This window comes from Sus scrofa, chromosome 3 (genome assembly GCF_000003025.6).
Source record: "Sus scrofa isolate TJ Tabasco breed Duroc chromosome 3, Sscrofa11.1, whole genome shotgun sequence".
In the NCBI taxonomy this organism is placed as follows: Eukaryota; Metazoa; Chordata; class Mammalia; order Artiodactyla; family Suidae; genus Sus; species Sus scrofa.
This window is the reverse complement of record NC_010445.4, coordinates 52,884,016-52,907,078: the sequence shown is the minus strand read 5'-3', so window position 1 is coordinate 52,907,078 and position 23,063 is coordinate 52,884,016. Positions and strand designations below refer to the sequence as shown.

The window sequence follows — 23,063 nt, the reverse complement described above, 5'->3', positions numbered from 1 at the left end:
GGTTCTCAGCTAATAAGCAGAAGACGGGGGTATTTGAACCCAGAAGTTATGTACCAGAACTGCCCACTTATTTTCCCAAATCATCAGACTTGAAGAATTTTTCATTTAATCCCAACTCACCACGTTTGGAATCAAAGCACCTGGTAGTAGCCTCTGGAGAGAGGGGGTGCAGGAAAGGACAGTCTGGAGGGAGGATGTGGGTTTGGCCCCTGCTCTGCTGGCTATTAGCAAAGTAACCTTGGGTGCATGACTCAACCAAGCCCTGGTGAGCCTCAGTCACGCCATCTGTGAAATGGGGGCAAGGACAGCACTGTCTCATTGCATTGCTGAAATGATGCCTCTAAGTGTCCAGCACACAGAGCCCAGCAGCATCTGCTTTCTGCCCTCTTCCAACTGTGGCCAAGAGGTAAAAGTTCAGGTCCTGTTGCCTTGGTGACCAAGGGGCATGTCAGCTGGTCTCTGGCCCCAGCCAGTGAGTGGGGACCTGCATGGGTGGGGGCTGAGTGTCCAGCACAGATGCGTGTCTTGTTCTGGCTCCGCGTGACTCAGTGAGCTCCCAGTGGCCCCAGGATGGGCTGTGTTCTCCAGAGGGTCAGGGGCAGGGAGAGACATTCTCCTGGGCACAGCCTGGCCATCCCAGCCCTTCTTCAGACCTAGCTGGCTTTCTGTCTGCTCACAGCCCAGAATCAGTAGCCAAGGTGAGGACTTCACTGCCCCCAACTGCTCCTATTCTAGGGCCTCCCAGCACCCACCATGGGGTCCCTGATTGGGGACCAGGATTTCAGGTTTCCAGGCTCTTCACATAACCCTCTCTTTACAGACATGTCAGAATCCACAGCACCAGCAGGAGCGCCGAAGGCAGCTGGATGTGTGAATTTACTGTGTCGAGTAAGAAAACAGAGATGGAACAGAGACAGGGTTGGTGACCCTGAGAGAGGCGGCTCTTTTGTTCCTATTATTTCCGTCCAGAGCAGTGGGCATCTCCTCCGGTCTTGCTCAGTCTGTCCAAGTGCAGAGCACCCCGGGGAGCTTGGAATGGGGTTTGGTTAGAGGGAAGGACCCTGGGAAGGTTCTGGTTATTCAGAGGATTGTGGCAAAGATGGGCTGTGAAGCAGTCAGTGGCCGTGACCTTGTTTCTCCCAGGTCAAGGTCATGCCTCTGCCTTCAGTGGCCCACGAAACAAACTCCTCATCGACTCAAAAGGGGAACCAGTGGGCGTGAAAGAAATGCTACGTGAAGATGCTAAACTTCCAAATGTGTATAGAAATTTTAGAGATGGTTACTGACAATTGTTGTTAAGATTTTTTTCCCAACCAGCCTCCCTCCACCACCCACCAGCCCTCTGTCTGGTTCCTCTTCCCAGCATTCAAGGTCCCATCACAGACCTCTGCAAAGCTGGGTCCTATTCTTCTTGGGGGCTGGATCTCCCTCGTCCCTCCTGGTGCTGTGGGAGCAGAATGGACTTGAGGTCAGGCAGACCAGGCTCCCACCTCAGTTCTGCTGCCTACTTGCTGTGTGACTCTGTACAGCTCACTTGGCTTCTCTGAGCCCGTTTCCTCACCCATGGCATAAAAATAAGAACCGATATCCTGCAAGGGTGTATGGCTTTGAGATAACACACAGCAAGGGAATCCAGGAGGGATTTGATAAAGAGCAGTTCTTGTTTTTAGATCTTTCAAGATGTACCCCAATTCCATCTTCTTGAAATCCTTTCTGTTCAGACTATTCAGTGTTTCATTGAATGCAGAAGCATTTTCAGTGCCTGCCCCACCTTTGAGCAGGAGCAGTGACCAGTTGCTCAGAAGTCTAAGCAGGCCAGGCCAGCTCAAGAAAGGCAAGGGACAGGCAATCCACACTTCTGATGGGACCGGGTAGGTCCCAGGGGGACCAGGGACCTGAGCTGACTGGTGGTCACTAGACACACTGTTATCTTCTCCCCTGGCAAAATCAGCCAAAGCAAAGCTGAATGTAGAGTCCCGCATCCTTGCCTGGACCACGTGACCTTTGTGGGTTTCCTAATCGCCTGGTAGTTCTCATGTCCCTGAAAACACTGTGCTGAAGGTGGGCCCCCTGGGGTCTGTACCTTGTTGCCCGTGGCGGTGTCCACCAGGAAGCCTGGGACCCTGACCACAGCACAGCAGCTCTGGCTCCCAGGTCTCAGCGTCACCCGCAGGGGCTCCTCGCTTGGGCTGTCATGCTCCTGAGCTGGAGAGGATTCTGGAGGGTGCGTGAGCCCCTGGTCTGGCTGGACAGGCCACTGGTACTCTGGGAGCTCTTCCTGGAGGTTGCCCACGTCGTCCTCGTCCTCCTCATCCTCCTCTATGCAGGACTGAAGTATGTGAATCACATATTCCAAGAGCAGCAGATGAAACAGATGCCAGGAGCCTACGTTGAAATAACAACCCCAAAAGAGTGATCAGACAGACAGATGGACAAGTGAACAGATCCCTGTGAAATGACAGCTTTTCTGGAGTGCTAAGCCTCCCTTGTAGGGGCTGATCCTGAGGGTCTCCGGCAGGGGCCACCACCTGCGTAACATCCTTCACTCAGAGGACCCCAGAGAGGTGGCTTCGGGATGGAAAGCTTGATGGCCTGAGCCATGAAAGGGAAGGCAAAGCCCAGCCCATGTGAGATGAGAAGAAAGCAACCCTTGGAGAAGGGGTGCTGTCCTCAGAGCTAGAAGACGTGTCCCTTGGCCTCCCAAGGTGGGCACGTGGGGATGCGAGGGACCTGCTATGACGTGTGTGGCTGCATCTCCTGGAGGGAAGTGGGTAGGGGATGCCTTCTCTCACATGGGCCGGCGAGGGTTGTCATGAGGGAGTTTGGGGGATGGGGAACAGGACAGAGCATGGCTCGAAACAAATCCCAAGGCCTTTGTTTCCAGAAAAGAAAAGGATTATTGATGTTCAGCTAAGAAACAAGGGTAGGGGGGAGATCTGGCTAATTCCATTTTTTTTTTTCTTTTTAGGGCCGCACCCGAGGCATACAGAGGTTCCCTGGCTAGGGGTTGAATCAGACCTACAGCCACTGGCCAAAGCCACAGCCACAGCAATGCAGGATCTGTGACCTACACCACGTCTGTGACCTATACCACAGCTCCCGGCAACACCAGATCCTTAACTCTCTGTGCTGGCTAGGGATCAAACCTGCGTCCCAGCACTGCAGAGATGCTGCTGATCCCATTGCGCCACAGTGGGAACTCAACTAAAAGATAATTTCTTTTCTTTTTTTAGGGCTACACCTGCGGCATATGGAATTTCCCAGGCTAGGGGTCAAATCAGAGCTGCAGCTGCCGGCCTACACCACAGCCACAGCCACAGCCACACCAAATCCAAGCGACATCTTTAACCTACACCACAGCTCAACGCATGATGAGTCTCATCATCGACCTATGCCCCAGCTTGCAGCAACACTGGACTTTTAATCCACTGAGCGAGGCCAGGGATCAAACCCATATCCTCATGGATACTAACTGGGTTCTTAACCCACTGAGCCACAATGGAAACTCCATAAGATAATTTTTTAATGAAGGTAAAACCATAGCCCATGCAGATATAAAATGAATGTATGTCAGAGATTTTATGAAACGCAATCAATGAGGGCACGAGTAAAATGTTGCAACTGATGAAGAGAATTCAAAGCACTACATGTACAGAGACAGTAAAGCATGCCACTGACATTTACTTACAAATGGATGCCAAACGCAAATGTCCTCAGGACAGAAGTCAACTGCACCCACCAGATATGCTAGTTGGCGTTTCTGTGCAGAATAATCATTTGTATCATTACCAGTTTGATACAATTGACAGATCTGTAAAATAACTCAAAGACAGTGAATGTGGCAATAACTTCAGAAAGATGTGTTGATGCTTTTTGTCCACGTCAAAGCTGTATATTCTTTGATGGATCTTGGTGATACTGGCCCTGCGAGAGGCATGACCGGCTATGGAATAAGCCTGACCCACCAACTCCTGGCGTGTCTAACTTTGTGAAACCACCGTCCACACGAAAAGGAAAAACGAGTGTTGTCACAAGAGGGGCGAACAAATCTGACTCCGTATTAGATATTCCTTTTACTTGAACCCTTGTATTCTGCTGCTTTTGCTGGGAGTTCAGAATATTGCCTCGAGCCTGCAATATACAGAAAGAGCTCATTCTCAAGGCACTGACCTTGAAGGGTATAGCTCTGCTTTATGTTTGATTTTTAAATGTGTTTATTTTAAAAAAAATGTTTTAGTAAAGTATACTTGATTTACAATGTTGTGTCAATTTCTGCTGTACAGCAACGTGACTCAGTTGTACAGACATATGCATTCTTTTTCTCATACTATTTTACATCATGTTCTGTCTCAAGAGACTCAGTATAGTCCCCTGTGCACTTCAGTTGGATACTTTTCCATTCATAGAGATTAAAAGTTGCAGAACAGGAGTTCCCGTCATGGTGCAGTGTTTAATGAATCCGACTAGAAACCATGAGGTTGCGGGTTCAATCCCTGGCCTTGCTCAGTGGGTTAAGGATCCGGCATTGCCGTGAGCTGTGGTGTAGGTTGCAGATGCGGCTCAGATCCCACATTGCTGTGGCTCTGGCGTAGGCTGGTGGCTACAGCTCTGATTAGACCCCTAGCCTGGGAACCTCCATATGCTGTGGGAGTGGCCCTAGGGAAAAAAAAGGCAAAACAAAAAAAAAAAAGACCAAAAAAAAAATTTAAAAATAAAAGTTGCAGAACAAAGAATAACATTTTTCTCATTGGAGGCTTACGGGAATGCAGTGATCTGACCTACGTGGACAGCGGCAAGAACAAAGGATGCCGGCACCAAGAAGTCTGCACCCCCTAGCCATGCTTCTCTCTCATCTGGCCTTTAAACATGCTTTGCTGAAACCCTTCAGGGAGTGTGTGGTTTTCTGGGCACAAGCCACCTGTGTCCTCACATGGCCCTGCAATAAACCTTCCTCTGCTCCAAACTCTGATGTTTCAGTGCTGTGCGGCCTCACTGTGGCCAAGCACACTTACTTGTTCACTTGGTAACAGTGAGAATACTCTGCCTTTAGCGGAGGTAGGAAGACAAAGGGCAAAGCACCAACTTCAGGCCTGGATAACCTTCTGTGGTTGCACCTGAACTCTGCCTGGGCAGAGCCTCAGCATAAAGCCCTCCCTCTGAGCTTCCCCTAAGGGGAGCCTTATCATGAATGGGGTCACCTCTGCGGCTGCTCACTGCCGCCACCCTCTAAAGAGCCTCAGTGTTTGCAGAATGGTCTAGAATAGGGTTCGTCTCCTCTTCCTGCTCTGTGGACCCGCAGCCAGGGTGTCGGGCAGCCCTGGGGCAGGGATTCCTCACCCTGACTGGTGTGTGAGCTTATGGGGTGGAGAGCTGTGTGTCCATGGCTGGGCGCCCAGTGCCCAGGAAGGTGCCTGGGGCTTTGCAAGGATGCACAAAAATCTGCTGAGACGAGTGACCCCCTGGGTGAGTCTGGAGGGCTCAATGGTGAATTTCCCTCCCCACAAGACTCCTGTGCTGCATCCAGGTCCCAGCTTGGCAGATGTGACTTTCCCCAGCACAGAAAGTTTGCAAAACAGATTCTGCTTTACCTTCCACCTTCTGCACATAGAAGGTTTTATCAATTGTTCTTCCACCTTCTGCACACAGTGGGGATTTTATCAATTGTTCTTCCTGAAGGTTAAATCTGACGGCCCTCAAAGAACTCATTTTCCCCCTCTATCTCAGCTGGGAGACAGAGAAAAGAGGGTGCTCGGGGCTTTTCTTAGAATGTCCACAAGGACACAATTCAAACCCAGGAAAGGAGTTCCCTGGTGGTGCAATAGGTTAAGGATCCAGAGTTGTCACTGCTGTGGCTCAGGTTGCTGCTGTGTCGAGGGTTCAGTCCCTGGCCCAGGAACTTCCACATGCTGCATGTGTGGAAAAAACAAAAACAAAAACAAACCCCCCCAAACCCAGGAGACGTTTCCTGCTTGTCAAATAATGATGGCAGGACAGAGGGAGGTGTGATCCCATGTCCTATCATTATAAAAAGATGAATATAGTTTTGTCTGGTTCTCTGTGTCTGTGCCGTATTTTACATAAAAAGGTGAGAAGACGATGAGTGGGTTCCATATAGCAAAATGGAAAAGACTCCTGCTGCAATAACATCTATGAAAGGTAGAATACAACATGCCATGTGTCCCTGGACTTACCGAAGCTGTCTCTGTGGCACAGGGTCATAGCTCTGCTCACGGCCGTGAGAAGGAAATTCCATCTCAGCTGGAAGCTGGCGGCCAATCTGATAAACTCCTCTTTGCTTCTGCTTGGCTGTTACATTTTTGTGAAGAAAATTAAAAAAATGCTGGGGGTTATGATAAAAATCAAGGATTACATGGGTGATGCACAGGCACAGTCAAGTGGCCAAATGGGGACAGGAAGAAGGAAAGACAAGGACAGAGGAGGCCCTGGCCTGTGTCACGTCTCCCGCCATCTCCCATGGAGATGGTTCCAGGCAAGACCCTTTGAAGTTGGGGGAGAGAAGGAAGGAGGTGCTAGAGTGGCCCACTTCTTTTTCTAATCCCACACAATCTGTAAAAAGAGGTCACTGACAGGGAGCGGCAGAGGAACCTCGCAGGCGGACTCGCCGAAGCCTCCTTGGCAGTGGCTGTGGAGTCTGATGCGGTGGAGAAGGGGCGCAGACTCCCACCGTGATGGGAAGGAATGGGCTGACTGTGGAAAGCTCACAGCTGGGCGCTGCACCAGCTGAGTTATCTAAGGCCCAGAAGGTCCACCTGCATAGTGGAGTCAAGGTCCTTTGACAGCCTCCGTAGCACTAAGCTGGGTATCCGCGTGTAGACAAAGGATCTCCCCACTAGACTGACAGCAGCCTTGGGATGAATCATGAAGCCACAGTCGCTGAATTTCCCAGCACAGGTTGGCAGGAATCCCTGAGCCTCTCCTGCATCTCCTGCTTGAGGAGTGCCCACGGCTCAACCGCAAGTCTCCGAGGAAGAGCTGCAGAGCCCGGCCTGAAAGAAGCAGGTGCCCTTTCCATGCTGGCCTCTCCTCAGCCCCCAGCGAGAGCCCCCAAGGACCGACCTGGGCTCTGGGTGGGTATGGACCCCACCTGTAATGGAGCAGGACCCTATGCAGCTTCTAGGGGAAAGAACTCTCCCATCCCGCAGTATCCTCTAAAGCACCCAGGTAATAGTAGCTCAAGCACATTTCCCGAGTTTTTCAGATGTTGCAACCCCCACATGGGAGAAATTAACTACCTGAGGATCATGAGCGAATAACCCCCAGACCTACTGGTGCCTAAGGATTGATCATGTTGACTGCCCTGTTGTATCAGTCAGCCAATCGGAGAATCGAGCTGATCATACACCCTGGGACCCCACCTCCTCTCCCCGCCTTCCTTCACCTGGCCTGTAAAACTGCTTTGCTAAAACCCTCTGGGGAGTTGGGGGTATTCTGAGCATGCATCTCCTTGCACGGCCCTGCAATAAACCTTCCTTGGCTCCCAAATCTGACATTTCAGTTTGTTTGGTCCCACTGCGTGGGGCAGGGAACCTGAGTTGGTGCCCCTTGGCAGTGGCATCCTCCCCCCCATGACTTGGGACCACCTGGCTCCCGGCTCTCAGGAGGAGCCTCCTGGCATCCAACACACACAAGAATGGTTCCTAAAACCATCCAGAGAAGCAGCTGTGGGCCGTCTCCATGCAAACCTCACTCGTGGACCACGAACATTCCCGAGCTTTCCTCTGCACCTGCAATACCTCAGGTTGCTACATTTAGAAATTACTCTTGGGGAGTCCCCATCGTGGTGCAGCGGAAACAAATCCAAATAGGAACCATAAGGTTGTGGGTTCAATCCCTGGCCTCGCTCAGTGGGTTAAGGATGTGGTGTTGCCGTGACCTGTGATGTTGGTCACAGATGCAGCTCGGATCTGGCGTTGCTGTGGCTGTGGTGTAGGCCAACAGCTGCAGCTCCGATTTGACCCCTAGTCTGGGAATCCCCATATGCCCCAGGTGTGGCTCTAAAAAAAAAAAAAAAAAAAAAAAAAAAAGAAATTACTCTCGGGTCCAAACTAGGGAATGAAGTGAAACATGACACAGCCGAGCCCTTCCCTCCACTGGCGCCACCAGATGCTGTCAGCTGAGGCTGTGAGTCACCTCGGACAAGCCTGAGGCTTTACATTTTAACAGTCTGAGCATTTCATTGATGATAGTCTGTTTTTTTTATCAGCCAAGTTGCTTTACCAAAATAAGCCCTTCAAAGGCAGGCAGTTACAAAAACACCCTTTTTCTAAGATGCCTCGCTTGTAAAGGCTTCCAGGTGTGGCGATGGAAACATTGTGTGACGTAGCCTGAGATACAAGATGAGCCGGCGCTGCTTCGGGGCAGGACCAATACCAGAGGGCTTCGTGCGTTCAGCCTGGGTAAAGCCGAGGCTGCATGAGTGACCCACACAAGGAGCAGAGGATGGAAAGCTTCATCCTATTGAATGAAAGGGTGTCTCCCCAGCTCTCCGACCGCACGCATTACCACGGGTAATCATGAGCTCTGCCAGGGACCCAGGGAGGAGGGGGAGAATCAAACCACACGGGACCTGGAATGACTCTTTCCAAGGAGCAAAGGATGGAAATAGACACCTGCCAAGGCTTGGAACCGGCTCTCAAGCTCCTTCCTAAGTTTTCTGGGGCAGGAAGAAAGGGGACAGGAGGCTTAAGGAGAAGAGGCGAGTCCTTGTCCAGGCCCAGGCCCTCCAGGTACCCCCTCTCTGCCCCAGAGATGTCTCCCCTCTCCCAAAGCAGTCCCCGCCTTGCCCGTGTGCCTGCTCTGTTCCTGCCATCCTCTCTTGGGAACAGGGTCTCCCTTTCTTAGCCGATTTTATCCTCGACGCCCGTCACCTCCTCGTGTGGCCCCCTCCCTCAACAGGGCCTTTTCCAGCTGCTTCGGCCTTCAGAGTATGAGGCCTCAGGCTGGGGACCCACTGGGTCCAGGGTACTGGGGTCTCCTCCAAGAGCATTTCTAGCTCTTACAGGGTGACTGCCAGTGCAGATGACAATGACAATCAAGCCAAAGCACCTACTTGAATGGAGTCCCAAGTGACATGGCCAACAGAAGGACCAAATCCACCCACATCCCAAACCAATTCATCTTGGCTTTTGTGAACTCAAGCCTGATACTAAGTGCTAAGCCCCCAGGCAAGCACTGCCCCCAAACAGACCCATCTTCCCCCTAAACACTCCTGCCTGGTACACACGCATCCACATGCACACGCACTCACGTGCACACACACTCATATGCCTGCTCACGTACACTTGTGCACACACACACACACACTCTCACTCTCACACACAAATGATGTGCCAGCCTCTGAGTCACAACCTGCCCATCCTGAACCTTCATGCCAGCCTGGACACACCTGCGCCCAGAGCTCTAGAGAAAACCCTTTTTCTTTGTACCAGGTCCCAGGCACTCAGTGCTAGAATGTGGCTAGGATGACCAACACCTACTTCTTCTCTTAAAAAAAAAAAAAAATCAATTATGGCTTTGTACCTGGAAGACAAATACTTGGAGATTTGAAGACAGACAATTCAGGAACACACTCAGGTCTGTTGACATGCCCAGCAGAGAAATTAAACTGCTTAAACCTATCAGGAGACAAAAACAACACAAAAGATGGTGAGAGCAGTGTGGCGGGATTTCTTTGTAGGTATTTGTAACACCCACTGCAGCCTCGCAGTCATTTCCAACACAAAGCCTGCCTGCCCGAGCTGGATGCGTCACCCCAGGTCGTCTGGTTCAGAGCTCCCTGGCCTTGCCTTCTAGCAACCGCCTCTGCTACTTGTTGAAATGGGAAGACATATTTTGAAATAACAACTACACCTTGTAATTACACAGAACCCGGCTTCAGTGAGCTCACTGCATGATACAGACATGACCTCACCCATCCCTGCTGTTTTCATGAAAGGGGTGGTTTGTTCAAGTCCTTTAACTGACGATGGACATCAAAGCTACCGAGGGAAGTTAGCAGACCTGCCTGGGGCTACAGACCCGTCAGTACAGACCTGAGGGGCAGAGCCCGGGTGTGGGTGAGGTTGGGACTCGGGACCCCACCTGCGAAGGCAACACTGAGACTGAGACGAAGGACAGCCTCCGGCCTCCCCACATGAGTGGCACCACATGCCAAGCAGGGTTTGGCAAACCCAGTGGGTTGCTATGGCCCAGCTCAGGCTTGGTCAGCCTCTACCTAAAGATCCTGCAGGGTCATCTCAGGCACCTGCCAGCCAGGTGTCATCTCTCTGCCGGCTCTGAGCCCTCCTGGAAGGACACACAAGGATGCCAACAGGAGCTCAGGAGCCCTGGGCAGCCTCTTGGACGCCTTGGGGAGAGGCCTTCCTGGCTTGGGCTGGGGGTGAGAGGAAGCTTTGGGTGGCTACCTGGGATTTTCGGGGAAGCCAGTGGTCTGGAAGCCCTGAGCCTGCTGGGTTAGGTGCTGGCTTTTTGGCTGCTGGTTTGGTTGAAGGGGAGGCCCTGGGATTTGGGGTAGGGGAGCTAATCAGGGACAGGAGCGGGGGAGGGGCTACCCACCAACAAGTAAGGATCTATTTTATTCCTTTAATAACTGGTATGACCCGACCACGTCAGCCCTCCCTTAAGGTCAAGGAAAGAGGACGGGACAATTTGCAGTACTTTACACGTTTCGGAATCCACGTATCCAGGTGGTTGTGAAATGCCGAGGTGGTTCCATATGCCAGCCCCCTGTCGGGTGGGCCAAGACAAAGCCCACGGCTCACACCTGAGGGGGCTCCAGGCACTGGGCAGGGGGCAGCTTTATGCACACTGACCCCTCTTAGCAGCCTTCACACTAAGGCCGAGAGACTGGCCCTGAGGCTGGGGGAGTTGGGGGTAAGAGGTGTGCAGCCCCTCCTGAAGCAGCTCCCGTCTCCCCAATGGGGGGATGCCTGCTCTCACTATTGTCCCCTCCCAGTGACCTAAAAGTGCCATGGGCCAGCTCTTAGTGCAATGGAGATTTTTCCCTTAAGATTAACTACAATTGTCAGGCGGTGTTGGGCCCAGAAGAGGTGACCCCAAATGTGCCTCAATGGCATATTGGTTAATTTAAATTAAAGTTACTTAGGAAACAGCCAACACCAGAGGGACTCTGACCCACCTCTCTGCCTCCCTGAAAACAGGAAATCAATGTCCTGTGTGAGCAAAGCCCTCCCTGAACCAGGGAGTAAAGAGACACCCTTTGGCCAGAGACGGGGCACTGAAGAAGCCTCTATAAACACAGCTGCTGCTTCTTTCATTTACTCCCAAGCCCAAATGCTGTTTAGCTTCTTCACTAATTGGGCACCCCAAGCCAAAGTTTCTTTGTGCTGTCAATTCCAAACACATATATTGTTTCTTGGTGTAAAAAGCAGAAAAGCTGCCTGTTTCAGCCACTTCTTAGGCCCTATTTCTCTGACACATATGTGCACGTGAACTGAAATTTGTTTTTTTTTTTCCTCCTGTGAATCTGTCCTGCATCAATTTTATTACTAGTCCAGCCATTAGAACTCAAGATGGGCAGAGGGGGAAATGCCTCCCCCCGCCCCAGTCCCCATAGCAAAGGGCAAGAACACCACATGCCACTTGTTTGGAAAGGAGTGGAGGCACCCTGGTTAAACTTCACGTTGTTAAAAATAACACTTGGTGGTGCTGATGGTAGTGACAGCAGAGGCTGGCAAGGCAGAGCACCGAGTCAGTCCAACTTAGGACCCTAGAGACCCTCTGAGCACGTAAAAGGGACTCAGGGAGGGTTTCCAAAGGAGATAAGAAATGCTGTCCAGTGGCAGTCACACTTGGCAAACACGTGCCAGAACCTCAGGGCAGGTCCTGGGAAAGGTTTCCCCCTGCTCATTCCTCACCAACTGCAGGAAGAGGTGTGTGAGCAGATAGATTATAATGGCAAAGGGGAATGTTCTAGGAGTTCCCATTGGTGCTTAGTAGGTTAACCTGACTTGTATCCATGAGGACGTGGGTTCAGTCCCTGGCCTCACTCTGTGGGTTAAGGATCCAGCCATGCCGTGAGCTGTGGCACAGGCCGGCAACTGCAACTCTGATTAGACTCCCTAGGCCGGGAAATTCCATATGCTGCAGGTGTGTTCCTAAAAAAATAAATAAATAAATAATTTTTTTAAAAAAGAAAGAGGAACATTCTAGGAGTTCGTGCTGTGGTGCAGCAGGTAAGGAACCCAGAGTGGTATGGGTTACCGCAGGGGTGTAGTTTCCATCCCTCCATTGCTGGTGCAGTGGGTTCAAGGATCTGGCATTGCCACAGCTGCGGCTCGGATTCAATCCATCGCCCGGGAACTTCCATATGCCACGCGTGAGGCCATAAAATTAAAAAAGAAAATGAGGAACGTTCCAGTTTTATCAGGAAACTCATACATTCATGACGGCCAAGGCAGCCACACGAACGTGGCAACCAAGCAGCTGCGCAGAAGCTTACATTTCATCTCCGCGTCCTCCTCCAGGTCGTCAGCGCTGCTCAGGTCCCTGGGCAGAGCCTTCTTAGAAATACCCAAAGTGCCCCGATGGATGATGGCATCTAGGTCTGACTTCAGGACGCTGACCCTCCTGCTGCTTTTCAGCACCGTCCTCATGGTCTAAAGACGTTGGAAGCACATGACGTGAGGAAACCTCGTCCTCTTACTTTGGCCTCATCCCCGCCCCTCCCTCTCCCCCTTCAAATGACCAGGGTGTTGTTGTCGAAGAGGAAGAAGGGGGGAGTTGGGTGGTAAATCACCCACTCCGACTGAATCGTAGCTGACAAAGTGTCTGAATTTCACCCGTTCTAGAGCTGCCTTTCTGAAAGGCGGCGTTTAGGATGCTCCTGCCTATGATGCGTGGTGAGTCTGGCGGGTCTCAGTCCCCTCGGGTCCTCCTCTCCCGGTTCCTTAGTCTCTGCACCTGCTCAAGCAGCCTGCATTCTCCAGAGTGGGAAACAGTGGGTGACTGAGGGAGTGCAGGGCAAGGATGCTTCTGGAGAAGCACCAGTGTGGGTGGACGTGGAGGGCGGCCGCAGGGACTTGGAAGCTATCCTTCTTGTTTGGTAAATGGCTTGGGGGGGGGTGCGTCTGCAGCCTGAGCCGGAAGCCCCAGGCAGATCGGGATGAAGGTCGAGCTGTAGGGCCAGGACGGTCAAGGTGAAGGTGCCCAGAGCTGATGGGCCTCGGGTACATCAGGGGAAACAACCCGGAGGAACCCAGGTCTTCGCAGAGTTCTGTGTGAGGAGGGTGGAGACGGTCAAAGGGCAGGTCTGGCTGGATGCCCCCCCTGGCTGGGGGCTGACTTGGGGCAGAGGGACAGTCCCAGGCTCTGTCCTGACCTGCTGCCATGGGATTTCAGAAATCCCACCCCCTGGATTTTTTTTCTTTTTTCCTTCTCGCTCTGTTTTTTGTTTGTTTGTTTGTTTTTGGGTCACACCTGCGGCATATGCAGGTTCCCAGGCTAGGGGTCAAATCAGAGCTGCAGCTGCCAGTCTACACCACAGCCACAGCAACGCCAGATCTGAGCCACGTCTGCGAACTACACCACAGCTCACAGCAACACAGAATCCTTAACCCACTGAGTGAGACCAGGGATTGAACCCGAGCCCTCGTGGATGCTAGTCGGGTGCATTACCACTGAGCCACAACCAGAACTCCCTGGATTTTACTTTCTTCAGCCCCCTCCACCCTCCCCTAACAGTGAAGCTTCACAACCACATAGGAGTGAGAAGGTGGACCTGATGGCCTGACACACATGAGTCCCCAGGGTCACAAGGGGTGGAGGGCTCTCTGTCTGTCCGTCCATCCATCTGTCCATCTGTCTGTCTTGGCTCTGCCACAACCTGTTGGACCTACTTCTTCTCCTTCACAGGGAGAGCCTGGGGACTGGCAGGCCTTCCTAGCCTGCCCTCTGAGGGGAGTGCGGGGGGCCTTCTGGCACAGGGTGTGCTGCCCACTCAGAAAGACACCTGCATCCTCATGCCTCACTCAGAGGAAACTGCTTTGTTCCCTCCTGTCTGGCTAAAACCTACCTTTGCCATGTTGGAAAGGTAGGTCTTTCTTCTCAGTCTTTTGACAAACACAGTAACTTCTGTTAAGAACAATACATATGGCCATTACTGTCACCATAACAACTTCAAGTTTGTTTGGAGGACAGCAGGGAAGAGGAGGCACATACAGGAAGTGCATATAGGCAGTGCATAAGAAGGGCACACAGGTGGTGCATACAGACAGGCATACAGTGGGCCCACGTCTGCCCAGAAGGGCACAGCCGCCACCCGCCCCACCGCCAGGGCCCCCCATCCTTGCCTTCCTGTCCACTCACCCTTTCCCCAGTGGCTCTGAGACCCTGGCAGGGGCATCTTGACCAAATCCCCACCTCTGGATCAGACAAATGATGTCATCCAGCCTCTGCCACGTGTGCTCCATGGAGTTTAGGATTTCTGTCCAGGAGCCCGGAGTTTCCCTAACTTTCTCAACCCCACATCCTCTCCTCAGGAAATGGTCAGAGGTGAGAACATGCGAGGAGGCGTGTCCTCGGATGGATTCATTATTCACATGTTCGTTTACAGAGACACTGTTGCAGTGTCTGCTGGGTGTTTGCTGCACAGCTGGAGGAAGAAGAGTAACCTCCCAGTCCAGGGCTCATTCTCAGAGGGTGGTCACCAGATGCACAAACATCCTTCCAACAGCGTGAGACGCAGGGAGAAGAAAGTAAGGGGTTCTAGGGAAGGAGGTATCAGTGACGGCTCTGTCTGGAAGGGGACATTCAGCCCAGGCCTTAACATATAGGTAGGAGTTGGCTGGGAAATGGGATGAGGGAGGCCAACCAGGCACAGAAGCAGCAGGAACAAGGGCTTTTAGGGGACAACCAGTCTTTCATTGCTGGGGGCACCAGTGGGTCATGGGGTCCCTGGGGGCTGGGGACAGGGATGGGCCGGAGACCAGGCAGAACAGAGTGACCATCTGGGGAGAGGGGGCCGTGGAGGTTGTTAGTTGATCGAATCACTGTTAGAGTAACTGCTGGGTGTGGAGGGGTGTGTGACTGAGGGGGGGCGAGGCTTCAGGCCGGACCCTCAACTAGGAAGCCTGGGAGCAGCCTCAAGGAGGGACAGAGCCGGGGGTGGTGGTGAGGGTCCCCTTTCCCAGCAAGACCCCGGTGCCAGGTTCTCTCCAGGACCCTCCCCACAGCCTCCCTGGCTGGCAATTCCACGGGCATGGGCAGGCTTAGGGCTGGGGGGAGCTGCACACAGAGGCAGCCTGCCCTACAGCCCCCTCCGTCCATGCAAGCAGAGCCCATGTTCCCCGCTGAGACCCTCCTCTGGTTTCTTTTGTTGTTGTTGATTTGTTCTTAATAATGATTTTTATTTTTTTCCATTGAGACCCACCTTTGTGTTTGGAGATCTGTAAGAGGCCTGGAAACCCTTCCAAAGCCGTGAGGAGCCACAGCTTAAACTTCTTACTGAACAACCGGACAGATTTCAGGTACTGAATGGAAACATCTTCTAAGAAGTCGTGAAGGAGAATGTCCTCGATCCCCTACAACAGAAGCATCGAGACCTGTGACTCCCGGCCAGTGCGGGCAGCCCTGGTTACAGCTGGCCGAAGGTCACATGAGCCACAGACTGAGAAAGAGGCTCCTACCCCACGGATGGTGTGGCCACCATGCAGGCCTGGCCACTGCCCAGTGGGGCAGGACATCAGGCTGGAGTGGCTGGAATCCGAATTCTTTCAAAGATTTTTTTTTTTTTTTTTTTTTTTTTTGTCTTTTTGCTATTTCTTGGGCCGCTCCTGCGGCATATGGAGGTTCCCAGGTTAGGGGTCGAATCGGAGCTGTAGCCTCCAGCCTATGCCAGAGCTACAGCAACGTGGGATCCGAGCCGCGTCTGCAACCTCCACCACAGCTCACGGCAACGCCGGATCGTTAACCCACTGAGCAAGGGCAGGGACTGAACCCGCAACCTCATGGTTCCTAGTCGGATTCGTTAACTACTGTGCCACAACAGGAACTCCTCAAAGATTTTTAAATGCTGATGACTGATACAAAATTTTAAACAAAGACAAATATTTCAGTGGAGGAGGGGGAGGTCAAAACAAAATATTTAAGGGCTGGACTCAGCCTCCAGTTTTTAACCTTTGTGTTAAAAATGTAGAAGCACTAGATTTTTTTTTTCCTAAAAAAATAAAAGGTAAAGGTTCACAACTGGCTTAAGAAGACCACAATTTCACCACAGAAATAATATATAATTAACCCTCAAACTACAAGAATCACTATAGAGACAGACCTTTAAAAAGAAATCAACAATAAAAAAGAATATATATGGAGTTCCCATCATGGCTCAGTGGAACGAATCTGACTGGCATCCATGAGGACACAGGTTCGATCCCTGGCCTCACTCAGTGGGTTAAGGATCTGATGTTGCCATGAGCTGTGATGTAGGTCACAGATGCAGCTCGGATCCAGCATTGCTGTGGCTGTGGTGCAGGCAAGCAGCTGCAACTCCGATTCAACCTCTAGCCTGGGAACTTCCAAAAAAAAAAAATGTGTGTGTGTGTGTGTGTGTAATTGAATCACTTTTCCACACAACAGAAACTAGCACAACATTCTAAATCAACTATAATTTTTTAAAAAATTAAAAATCCAGAACAAAACAAAACCAAAAACAAGCCAACAAACCCTGGCAGTCATGTAATGATCCATAGCAACTATTCCAATTACTCATTTAAACAAGTCCTCTTTTGTTGAAATATCAGAGGAAGGACTTTGACTCAATCTGGGTTCCATTGGCCACTGGCCGCCATGGTCAGGAGGTGTGCTGGGCATTTCTCTACATAAGGTAACTTGGGCTCTTGCTGAAGTCAGAAAGAAAAGCTGAGTTTTAGGGAAAGTGCCAAAGGCTCCTGGCCCACCAGCCCCACCACTCACTCCTCAGAAAGCCTGAGGTCACAACCCCGCAGGGCAGGGGTCAGAGGCTCTAACCCCAGCATCTGGGATCTATTTCTGGAAAGGCTACAAACCAGCATCCCAGGCAGAGTCCTACCCTGTATAGCTGAACGTCGTAGCATTTCAGGAGCTGGCACACGTCAGGCAATGACATGAGCATGACCGTGTCTTGCTGCAGAGACTTCCAGAAGGACATGAGCAGGCCCTCCACCTGATGCAAAGAGCAGAAGTTCTCTCTCAACACCCCTTTGTGCCTGGGGAGACCACACCCACTTCATCAGCCCCAAGTGTAAGGGGTGAAGTTCATTCCCATCCAGGGAATGAGAGCTTTGCTTCTCAGCTTTTCCGAGCTGGATTTTACAACTGGTTTTGAACCCATCAGAGAGCACCTGCAGGTGGGTGCTATAATGTGGACGTCTTTCCCGGAGGCGGCTTTCTGGAGGGAAGGCTGTTTCTGACCACAAGGGGGCTCTGTTGACTAGGATAGGAGGTGCTTCGGGCTAGGGGGTGGGGGCATAAGCCACAGTTTAGACTAAGTTTCCATTGACTGACTGACCCCCTCAATTATTCTGCAGCTCAGGAAGGGGTGTAACAGTATGTAATCAAAGATGCTTCCACCATGACATCCTGTCAGAATTTACCCAAATGTGGGCAAAGGGGAAATGGATTCCACCACAAGGAAGCCTTCTGTAAAGCCTTCTGTGGACAACTTCTGTCCAGCTTCCATCCTTCTCTTTATTTTCCCCCATGCTGACTTTTCAGGTTCCATCATTGGACCAGGTGGCCAATCTGAGTTGCCAGCTAATGAAGACAGCTGCTTTCTGGGGACTTCTACCACTCAGGTATTCTGAGACATCATAGTTCTACAGCTCAGGTACTCTGAGGCATGGCGGCACTGCAGCTCAGGCATTCTGAGACATCATAGTTCTGCAGTTCAGGTATTCTGAGGCACCTCAGTACTGACTCCAGAGCCTACCAGTGACCCCAGGCAAGGAGCTGTTCCTTCTGTGCTGGCTGTCAAGAAAGTAAGTGCCACCCCTGGAGTTACCTGATTTGAAATTTTCTTCTCGACAAGACATCTCCAAAGAGACTCATAGGTATTTCATGAAAGATCCCAGAATGGGGTGAGCAGGTGTATTAACCCTCTCACTCTAAGGCGGGCGCTTTTAGGGTTCATGGGTGGGGCTGAGACAGCAGCCACGGACTCAACTCCACTCACTCCCTCACCGCCCAAGTCCCAAGTCATCCAATCGCCTTGTGTCTGCTTCAGAAATATTTCTCTAATCGGTCCCTGTTTCTCTCTGACATCACTGCCGCTGCTCCAGGTCCAACCCTCCACTTCTCACCTTGACTGTGAAAAAACCTCCCTGACCTTCTCTGTTCCAATACAGGACTTCAATCAATGTCACAGCAAACCACCGTCTTCTCAATAAATTGGTTTCCAAGAGGGCATGGGAGGCCCTTTCTAGTGCCAGCCCATGTCCACCTCCCCTCTGGCATCTCTCCTTTAGAGACAATAAATCTAGTCACAGCCACCTTTTGTCCCATGATGCCTGTGACCATCCTGCTGCCTCTTCCTGCATCGCTGATCTGGAGCCCCTCTGCTACCCCAGTTTGAGTCTGTTTTTCTACAAGAGTCACCACTGCCTTTCCTTGGGAGCATGCTCCGCTTGCCTCTGTTTCTCTTTCTTGGGGCACCCAGAACAGTCTAATCACACTGTCTTTTAGAGCTTTCCATACCATACCCTATACATTGGCTTACCCTGTTCCTTTCGTACGAGACTATAAGCGTCTCCAACCCTCTGGGGAATACCTTCCTAGTTCTAGTTCCAGAGATGGTGTTGGTCGCAGGGGAAGAACTGAGTTAAGACTTGATGAAAACGTGCAGGAAAGAAGGACTGGATTAGGAGTTCCCACCGTGGCTCCATGGAAACGAACCCAATGAGGATCCATGAGGTTGCAGGTTCAATCCCTGGCCTCCCTCAGTGGGTTAAGGATCCAGGGTTGCTGTGAGCTGTGGTGTAGGATACACATGTGGCTTGGATCCCATGCTGCTGTGGCTGTGGTGCAGGCTGGCAACTATAGCTCCAATTAGGCCTCTAGCCTGGGAACCTCCATATGCTGCAGGTGTAGTCGTAAAAAGACCAAAAAAAAAAAAAAAAAAAAAAAAAGAGGGAATGGATTAGAACCTGATGTGGGTGGATATTTACAACACTGTGCTCACAGGCCAGGGGCCACTCTGAAGACAGCCTGGTCCCCGCCCCCCAGCACGTTACACCAAGCACGGGACGCATTCATGCTGAATGAACATTATCTCCCAAAGCCGAAGTACTCAGAACACTTATCCCTCAGAAAACCTTTCATTTAAATGTGCACTTCTTTCCATGGCTTTTCATTTTATATAGCAAAAGAGAGAATTCAGAATGGTTCAGAAATTTATACTCAGCTCTTCCGCTGCCAATTCTAGAATAAAATCCAGTCACTACAATAGCCATGCCAGAGCCACTTTGCTTCCAAGTGCTGCTTTTTTGGTTAGTATGTGTTAATAATGGCTCTTAGTCACCACTGAAAATTCCAGGGGGAATAATATCCATACTTAATTCACAATCAGCTGGAAATGGGAGTTCCCTGGTGGCCTAGTGGGTTAAGGCTCTGGCTTGTCACTCCTGTGACTCAGGTCACTGCTATGGCGCAGGTTCGATCACTGGCTTAAGAACTTTCTCATGCTGCAGGCATGGTCAAAAGAAAAAAAAACATCAACAACCAAAAAAACAGCTGGAATAATTAGGATCTGAAAAACAAGTGAATTTCTTTTTAGAACAAAAAGCTATTCTTATTAGTACCTTGGAACATTTCCAAATGATTCAACTGAATAAAAGTATCACCTTCAAGAGGTGATACTTTATATCTCTGACTATAAAATAACAGCATTCTAAGCAGTGCATCCCCACTAGATATCCCCTGAGAGGTCTTTTCAGGTAGAAAGTTTGATGAGGAGTCACGAAGGCTTGCATTGTGCAGATAAGACCCTACCCTTTCCAGGTCTCGGTTCTTCACGTTTTGTAAAACACCTTGACAATAGCTGCAGTATTCATCAGCCAGAAAGGCCATCTAGAAAGGATACAGAGAATTAATTCAGTCCCCAGCCCACTTCCAGGATTAACTGTAAGACTTTTCTGCTGCCCGAGGGCACTGCTGGTGTTGCAGGTGGGCTATGACAGAGGCCAAACTCTTTCCCGGGGCCAAAGGGTTTTGGCCACGTGGAGTGATGGGAACTTACTAACACTAGGTGGCTTCATTTCTGATGTCATAACATACTTCCAAGGTCCCCACCACCCACTCGAAAGGCCACTAATCTCTGACATCTTTCTCTCTTAATCCTGATTTTCCCCCTCCAGATCCCCCAGGCCTAGTTTCTGGAAAACCCACATATCTGTTCCCTGCTCTGCAGTGAGAAGGCCCTCACTCCAGAAGGTGACGGGGACCCAAGTGGAGCCTTCCTACAGGGCCTGAAGAGGAGATCCGAGTCTCTGGACCACCCCCAGCCCAGAGGGCATGTCGGTCCCCATGGGTCTGGGAGAAGGCAAGTGAGACTCCATCTGGTACAGCTGTGATCACAGGCCAACTAAGAAGCCACTTGCTGCCCAGGCAGCCAATGTGTGACAAGGCAGTCCCCCCAGTGTCAACCTACCGATCTGTAGGAGTACTTCTTTGCCAGTTCCTGCTCCCAGAACGGACATCTCCTGAATCCAGACAAAGGCAAGCCAACCAGGTCTGTCTTTACCAATGAATGACTGTCACACTGCAAACCATATGCACATGGGTTACTTCCTTAAGCCACATCACAATTATATTATTGCTACAGGTTAATTTTTTTTTTGTTTGCTTTTTAGGGCTACACCCCTGGCATATGGAAGTTTCCAGGCCAGAGGTCAAGTCAGAGCTTCAGCTGCCGGCCAATGCCACAGCCACAGGAACACAGGGTCCAAGCTGCATCTGTGACCTGTACCGCAGCTCATGGCAATGCCAGATCTTTAACCCACTGAGCTAGGCCAGGGATCAAACCCACATCCTCATGGATCCTAGTCAGGTTCGTTACCACTGAGCCATGTTGGGTTCCTATAGGTTAATCTTTTATCTACACCTCTAGACACCATATTGATCCCAGCGACTCTTCCCTCTTATTTCACTGTAAATGCTACTACCCTTCCTCTGTAAGTCTGCCCGCTACAGTCCTCGGGGAGGAGTTAGGGTTTAAAATATTACACTCTTGCAGCTGTGTGTTACAAATGCTGTCTAGTAACATAGGATAGCAATATTACCTATGAACAATTTGGTGCCATAAATACATTCTACAACTTCTGTCCTTACAATTGCCCCTCCTTGAACTAAAACCATATCCTGTCTGGGTTACCTTGCCCATATGATGGAGTTTTTTATCATATAAAAAAATCTCAGGGAGTTCCCACTGTGGTGCAGTGGCTTAAGAATCCGACTGCAGCGGATCAAGTTGCCGTGGAGGCGTGGGTTCCATCCCCCGCCCAGCACAGCAGGTTAAAGGATCTGGCGTTGCCCAAGCTGCTGCGTAAGTTGCAGCTACAGCTCAGCTTCAGTCCCTGGCCAGGGAACTTCCATATGCCACGTGTGCAGCCTTAAAAGACAAAACAAAACAAAAAAATAACTCCGGGCCTAACTAACAGGGAAAATGAGGAGCACAGGTTTTTCTGGAGAACAGATTGCATTTCCATCAAGCATGGAAAAAGGCAACATGGCAGAAAGTAAATTCAATATTCCTGCCTTGAATTATCCAGACTGCGGGGGCGGGGCAGCGCTAGTAGCTTCTGGTTTGAAGGAAGGAGGGGATTTCACTTGAAAGGATGGCTTCAGGATAATTGCCATTTGAAATGGAGGAGGTGGAAGCACCCCTGGGGGTGGGAAGTTGGACTGCAGCCCTCAGCCCTCGGGAGGGTTTTCCCTTCACTTCCTCCAACCTGATGACCTGCTGGGCAGCACAATGCCAAAGCCAAGGCCAGAATTTCATCCTTAGCCTTCTCGGTGCTCAGGTGCTCAGAGCCTGGCTGGGCTACTCACATCTTGCTTCATAGATCATTTGTGTGGGTTTTTGGAAGGTTCTTATCTACAAGCCATGGGAGGGCAGAACGACTTTCTGAAGGCTGCCCGCACCCACCCTCAGGGCCAGGAGTGCACTCGCTGCGTTCCACACCGCATAGCACCCACGGGCAATAGCCACCTTCCTGCTCCGATGCTTCCTCAATATCAACAAATATCCATCCCCCTGTGGATTGGGGGAGTTTAGGGTCACATTCAACCGCCCTCTTTATGACCTAAAATCTGTACTTCTCAACACTTTTGTGGCCCTGAACCCTGCTGAGCATCTTATGAAAGCAACTGACTCTCTCCCTGGGAAAAAACGCACTGAGTAGAGTGAAGATGCCAAGTTAAACTCCCGTTGTTAATATTTTGGGGAGAAAGGAGAGACACAGATATCTATATAAAGACCTAAAGTGGTCTCACAGAAAGATGACAGCTCGAAGGGTGTCATTCCACTGGGTGCTGTTTGGTTTCCGGGGGGCTATTCCACCCTCATTCCCACCACTGGCTACATTTGGAGTCGGATACTTCCAGCGTGGGGGATGGGGTGACCTCGGGCTGGTCATCAGAAAGGGTGGGGCTGTTTCATGGGGTTCCTGGCCTCGAGAAGAAGTGAGGGGTCCTCAATGCCAAGCCAGGCTACCAATGCATCTACTAGAGAAGGACTGAGGGGTCCTCACTGCCAAGCTGGGCTACCCTCTCTTATTGCACAATCCTAACCACGTCCATCTTCTCCGCAGCACACCCTGACCTTCTGGCTGTGTTCATCCAACTTCTCCTGATGCAGCCAGATTCCAAGCCCATGATTCTCAAGTGTGGTCCTGAAACCAAGGACTGAGGATCCTGGAGGTGCTGGCCGTTCATAGCACTTGGGCTCCGTGAATCACATGAGGCCAGAAATCTCTCAACTTAACCAGCTTCCCCAGGGAGGCTTGTACACCTCAAAGCAGACAGTGTTTGTCCAACTCTGCCAAAATCCCTATACT

At 51.0% G+C, this 23,063-nt stretch overlaps 1 protein-coding gene across 1 annotated transcript in view; it reads right to left on the bottom strand.

The window, feature by feature from the left end:
* RFX8 (RFX family member 8, lacking RFX DNA binding domain) overlaps positions 1 to 23,063 on the bottom strand; it is a 67,995-nt gene that overhangs the window by 2,131 nt on the left and 42,801 nt on the right. The window contains exons 6-14 of the mRNA XM_005662358.2: positions 20,657 to 20,767; positions 19,999 to 20,076; positions 17,063 to 17,176; positions 15,410 to 15,560; positions 14,054 to 14,112; positions 12,482 to 12,638; positions 9,541 to 9,635; positions 6,192 to 6,306; positions 2,084 to 2,385 (exon numbers count right to left, since the gene is read on the bottom strand). Of these exons, the coding sequence (XP_005662415.1) occupies positions 2,084 to 2,385; positions 6,192 to 6,306; positions 9,541 to 9,635; positions 12,482 to 12,638; positions 14,054 to 14,112; positions 15,410 to 15,560; positions 17,063 to 17,176; positions 19,999 to 20,076; positions 20,657 to 20,767 (1,182 nt within the window). The remainder of the gene's footprint in view (positions 1 to 2,083; positions 2,386 to 6,191; positions 6,307 to 9,540; positions 9,636 to 12,481; positions 12,639 to 14,053; positions 14,113 to 15,409; positions 15,561 to 17,062; positions 17,177 to 19,998; positions 20,077 to 20,656; positions 20,768 to 23,063) is intronic.